Raw genomic sequence first — 6,167 nt, 5'->3', positions numbered from 1 at the left:
GAGGACAGGTTTAGTGCCAGAGCTCCTCGCGTTCCCAGTGGATGGGTACAGGTGCCTTTAGGTGTGGAGAGCATCGTGCGTGGGGCTATGATGGCTTCCACCAGAGCAGGTGTTGGTTTGGCATGGGGTTTGCTCTTCATCCTATGAAGAGGTTTCAGACGGGGGCTATGAGCTTAGAGAGTGACCAGACCACTTTTAAGAAGTCTCTGGTAGCATCAGATTGCTCTCAAGTGCAACCAGCTACTAACAGCGTTGTGTGTTCTCCATTCCCACTCAGGTGGGCTGAGGAAGGAGAATGGTCTTTAAAGGGTAAGCTGTCCTACCACCTCTCTCATGGACAGGAGTAGAAGAAGGTGGGGAGAAAAGTTCCAGAACTACTTGTCTCGGTAATAACAAAACGCTGAGACAGCAGGCATCAGAGTGCCCTTAAATATACCGCCAGTCCATGCTTAAAGAGCTTTGGGAGAGATATGCATATTTAGCCAGGGGACATGTGCTGCAGACCAAGGCATGCCATAGTGTCAGCTAGCAGAAACCTCCGAGATCCCTTCATCCATTGTACAGATTGGGAACTGAGGTTAGGTGAGGGGGAGGGGCTTTCTTAAGATCACACAGCCAGTGAGTGGCAGGCAAACCAGGGACTAGAACTCTGGTCTCCAGAGTCTGAACTACCTGGTCTTTCTACATCACCACACTGCCTCCTTCCCAGGTATCTAGGAAGCCAGAGGGTTATCAGGAAAGCAGGAAGTAAGGCATCCTGGAAAGTTTGAGAGAGGTCATTCAGGAATGTCATTAGCAGATCTCTCTTTTCATAACCAGGTGCTATTACATGTCACAACACCACAGCGGCTAGAAGAAACAGAGCAGGAACAGACATTAGGCGCCATTGGTTACACCAGTGGTTGGTTCTTTGGGGACTTTCGCATCAGGATTGTGACTGGTCAGATCTTTGGTCTTTAAGGGGAAAAAGGTGCCAGCTTACCCCGAAGGTAGAGCAGCCAAAGCCTATGCACAGGAGAGGCAGTGGTGGGAATTCTGGAAGGGAAAGGAAAGGAAGAGAATCAGGGCTCTGTCCCAGCCCAGCTACCCACATAGAAGGTGGAATGGTGCCTTCACCTATGGCTGGATCTTAGGCAGTGACTTTTCTGTCACATTGTCAGGCTTTTCCCCCAGTTCCAAGATGTGAAGGCTGAGATGGTCCCTCCAAGCCCCACTCAACAGAGAGGACAGGGCTGGCGGGTCTTCCAGGGTCAAGTGGGGAAACAGGAGTGCCTCACTCTTGAGAGGGAAATGGCACTTCTCCATGGCAGGCCTGGTGGTGCCAGGAGTCACCACAAAAAGGCGGCAGAGCCACGGCCCACCAGCCACCTGGCAGGCTGGTTGTCTGGTGAAGTTGTTCAGGGCTCGGCACAGGACCCAGTCCTCCGTCCCACCCATGTCCACCACCTCCACAGCTGAGCCCAGGCCCGGGAGGTGCAGGAGGTGCCGGGGGGGCATGTAGGTGTGGGTGAAGAGGAGTGTGTAGTGGGTAGGCATGTTTGGGAGCACGGGTGCGTGAACCACCTGCTCCAGGTGCTCCAGGCCAGGCACCAGGCCTCCCTGGTGCAGGCAGCCGAAGAAGAGGGCGCCCAGGCTGTTGAAGAGGACCAGGGTGCCCTTGCAGGGCACAGATTGGGCCTGTGGACTGCAAAGCAGGACTAGGGGGACCAGGAGGGGGATCAGGAACCTAGCCTCCTGGTGGCTAAAGGCAGACAGCAGGGCCAGAGGCATGAAGTAGAGGAGCAGGAGGCAAGGCCTGGGGCTGGACAGCAGGCTCCAGCCGCCCAGAGCCCGCGGGAAGCCCGTTCGTGCAAAGGCCTGGAGGCAGGCTTGCAGCTGTTGCCACGCAGCCTGCAGGGCCCGGGCATGCAGCATCCCAAAGAGCAGGAAACCGTTGACGGCCAGGTGAGTCAGCCGCATGTGTGTGCCATGCCTCGCCAGGTTTTGAGGATCCAGGTTGTAGTACAAGAAGTTGGCGGGTGTCAGAACAAGGGTAGTGGATCTAGATGGACTGGAGAAATACCAGCTGTCCACAGCCACAAACACCGCTGCCACGAGGGTTGCCCCTGGGAGCAGCTCCAGGGCTTCCTTCGTCAGTGACTTGAAGCCAGGGTTTGTGGCTCCACAAATGCTCCAGAGGAAGAGCGGGACCAGAGCAAAGGCCAGAAACGTGGGCCGGTTGAAGAAGCCGGCAGCCACGACGCCCCCGAGAAGCCAGCTGTGCCACCAGGGGCCTGGAGCAGGCTTCTTGGGTGTGGGGCTCCAAGCTAACCGGGGGGACACCAGCACCAGCAGCCCGGCAAAGAGCAGTCCCTCGATGGTGTTGGAGAAGGTCCTTGTGTAGAAGACCAGAGTGACGTAGGAACCAGACAGCAGGACCAGGGCGTTCCAGCGCTCCGCCCCCCACAGCGGGGCCAGGTGGTACACGGCCACGTCCAGGGCAAAGGAGAGGGCAGTGAGGAGGAGCCGGGGTCCCACCAGCAGCACGTAGCCGCTCACCGGGCCCGGCCATGGCCCCCACTGTTCCCAGAGCCTGAGCAGCCAGAAGGCAGAGCCGGAGGTCAGCAGTGGGAAGACCACCGTGCGGCAGGAGCTGGTGGGGTGAAACTCCCATGGCCGTGCAGCTTCTATACCCAGGATGTCCTCTGCGGACAGAGAAGTGGAGATGAGCCAGGTCCAAGCTCAGGGCACGTGGGAGACAAAATTCTAGGATGGCCCCGAGATTTTCCCAGCCGCTAGTGAACATGGCCTGCACGATCCCTGGGACTCTGAAGATGGTGGCTGTCACTCCTGTGGTTAGGTTATGTCACAGAGGATGGCTGACCATTAGACAGGGGGTAACCCCGTGTGGGCCTGACGTAACCACACGAGACTTTTGAAAGCAAAGAGTTTTCTCAGCTGGTGGTGGAAGAGGACATCAGAGAATCAAACCATGGGGATTTGGTGCACCACTGCTGGCTCAAAGGTGGAGGGCCCCTGGCAGGGAATGTGGGTGGCCTCCAGTTCCATAGCGGCAAATTTGCCCAACTGACAAGAATGAGCCTCGAAGCAGATTTCCCCCCAGAGCTTCCAGACAAGATCTCAGCCTGGCCCAGACCTTGATTTCAGACTTGTGACACGCTGAGCGGAGAGCCCCTACCTGACTTCTGATTTACAGAACCACGATTTATTAAGCAGCAACAGAAATGAACATAGGGAGCTCAGCCCTTCCGAGGTCCCCCTGTGAAGGGGGCAGGAGGAACCATGCCTGGGAAGTGAGGGGACACTGTGCCCTGGGCAGGGTGTGGGGAGAGCAGGGGGAGGCTCCAGTCCACAGAGTGCTAAAGCCTCCAACATCAGAGTCAAAAAGCCGTCTCTGTGATGATGGTTGTCATCTAGGACAGGCATGTGAGACAGGGGAAGGAAACGAGCGGTTGTGGTTAAGGTCAGAAGTGACTTCAGTGTTGCCTATGATACTTAAGATTTTTAGAAGAAAAATGTATTCAAGCAGTACTTATGTAATTAACCTGCTTGCTGCCCAGGGCTGGTCTGTGCCCCTGTGCCCCAGTGTCCCAGAGCTCTGAGGGGTGGGTGAGGGAAACCACCTCTTAATTTCTGCATCTCAGCTCCAAGCCCCACAATATCTCATGCCTGATTAACACTGCTGGCTGTTTAGGGCTCTTTGCTTCTCCTACTTATTTTACTTATTCCTATGGCCTCTTGGCTGTTTTCTCTTTCTATGTCAGAAGGTGAAAGGGAAACAGAAAATCTAGGATCAGATCAACCTGGCTGCTTTTCGTTAGTGGCCAGGTTTTTAAAAAGTGTGGAAAAGACTGGACCTTTCACCTTAAGAAATGAATCCACCTGTTGAGCCCTATGACAGAGACAGATGCATGCCTCCCCAATATCCATCCATTCCCTCCCTCTTTCCTTTCTTCTCTCCTTCCTTCCCTCCCTCCCTCCCTCCCTTCTTTCTTCCTTCCCTCCCTCCCTCCCTCCCTTCATCTCTTTAGTTGGGCATTTGGTCAGATATAAAGAGTATTTTTCAGGGGCACCCGGCTGGCTTAGTCAGTGGAGCATGTGACTCTTGATCTTGTGGTTGTAAGTTTGAGTCCCACAATGGGTGCAGAGATTACTTAAAAATAAAATCTTTATGGGGGGCCTGGGTGGCTCAGTCAGTTGGGCATCCAACTCTTGGTTTCGGCTCAGGTTATGGTCTCACAGTTCGTGGGTTCAAGCCCCACGTCAGGCTCCATGCTGATATTCAGAGCCTGCTTGGGACTCTCTCTCTCTCCCTCTCTCTCTGCCCCTCCCCTGCTCTCTCTCTCAAAATAAATAAACAAACAAACTTTAAAACATAAAATAAAATCTTTAGGGGCACCTGGGTGGCTCAGTCAGTTAAGCATCCAACTTCACCTCAGATCATGATCTCATAGTCCATGAGTTGGAGCCCCATGTCGGGCTCTGTGCTGGCAGCTCAGAGCCTGGAGCCTGCTCGGGATTCCATGTCTCCCTCTCTCTCTGCATCTGCTCCACTCAGGCTCTGCCTCTCTTTCTCAAAATTAATAAATTAAAAAAATTTTTAAGGGACGCCTGGGTGGCTCAGTCAGTTGGGTGTCCAACTTCGGCTCAGGTCATGATCTCACGGTTCGTGGGTTCGAGCCCCGCATCGGGCTCTGTGCTGACAGCTCAGAGCCTGGAGCCTGCTTCAGATTCTGTGTCTCCCTTTCTCTCTGACCCTCCCCCGTTCATGCTCTGTCTCTCTCTGTCTCAAAAATAAACATTAAAAAAATTAAAAAAAAATTTTTTTAATTAAAAAAATAAAAAATAAAATAAAATCTTAAAAAAAAAAGACTATTTTTCAGCATCCTTTGCAACTGGATGTGGTCATGTAATACATCCTGACCAATGGCATGGAAATGAGCAAAAAGTATGTGACATTCAAAATATGTCCATTAAAGAGAGCAGGCGTGTCCATCTCCTTTCCAATAGCTGGAAAGACTTGATTTTAGACTTGATGGCTGGAGCTCAAGCAGCCATCTTGAACCATGAGAAAGAAGCCATGTGCCCACAGCATCTGAAAAGCCTCAAGGTCTCTGGCAACCATCCTCATGATGTGTCCTACACCACCCAGCAGATATGTTCTAACAAGTGAGCATTCCAGGCCTGGATTCCCTCAGCCCTTATACGAACCCAGAGAAGAAAAGTTTCATGATCTCAGACCACATCCTGTGTAAGTTTCCCTAAGCATCTGGGAAGCCCAACTCTAAAATCTCTCCACCGAATAGTACAAAACTGCTTTCATTCAGAATAACCTGTGCTGTTGGTCCAAGCAGGAAAACATCAGAGGCTGGCATTTTCTTAGTATCATCCAGAAAATCAATGTCACCAGTCAGGGAGGAGATGCGAAATCCCCACTCCCAAGTTCTCACTCCAGAGAGGCTCATGGAATTACTACTCGTCCACACAGACATGTTTCTCCCTCCCCACTGAATATCCAATCAGCAATAGTCCAGACTCTGTGGCAACTTATCCTAACCGCACACAGGGAGCTTACCCGCCATGACCTCAGGGGACTGGAAGAACTCATCTGGGTGCACATAGCCCGTCTGCGGAAGGAGACACCACAGCAGACGGAGCAGGCTGAGGCTGCCCCACAGGGCCCTGAGTGCCATCTTCAGGTCAAACTGCTGCCAAGACACTGGGTCAAGAGCCTAGAATGGCTTCTCAGTTGCTCCAGACGCAATTCTGGTTCCACAGATCTGCATCTGCTGACAATAGCGTTTGTTAGTTATAAGGTAAATTATAATACGTCCAATTGCCTGGACAAACTCAAAATGGGTTTACATACAATAAAAATGTTAATAATAGCTGCTATTTACTAAGTGCCCGTTAAGTAGTAGGCACTTAACACCCGTATCTCATTTTGCCCTTTCTACATTTCGGGGCAGTGGGTCTTATTATCTCCATTTTACATATAGGGAAAGTGAGACCTCTGTTGATGACCTGGTCACTGCTAACCATATTTGTTAAGAGTCTATCTGCAAATAGGATCTGCAGACCCTCCAAATATGGTTCTCACAGCCCCATCCTGTTCACCAGCTCCTGTCCACAGGCACGGCAGCCTGTCTCTTGCCCATGTGAAAACT

General features: G+C 52.3%; 1 protein-coding gene across 1 annotated transcript; it reads right to left on the bottom strand.

Moving 5' to 3' along the window:
• Positions 1-685: 685 nt before the first annotated feature.
• PIGZ (phosphatidylinositol glycan anchor biosynthesis class Z) lies at positions 686-5,786 on the bottom strand. Its single transcript, XM_047099583.1, is given in 2 exon segments — positions 686-2,684; positions 5,576-5,786. Coding segments are annotated over 2 exon segments (1,779 nt in total). The 3' UTR covers positions 686-1,116.
• Positions 5,787-6,167: the final 381 nt, after the last annotated feature.

Source organism: Lynx rufus, unplaced genomic scaffold (assembly GCF_022079265.1).
Source record: "Lynx rufus isolate CCGP_SWC_20201006 ecotype Redwood Valley unplaced genomic scaffold, mLynRuf1.p SCAF_5, whole genome shotgun sequence".
Lineage (NCBI taxonomy): Eukaryota > Metazoa > Chordata > Mammalia > Carnivora > Felidae > Lynx > Lynx rufus.
The sequence above is the reverse complement of the archived record's forward strand: the minus strand, read 5'-3'. Positions and strand labels throughout refer to the sequence as shown.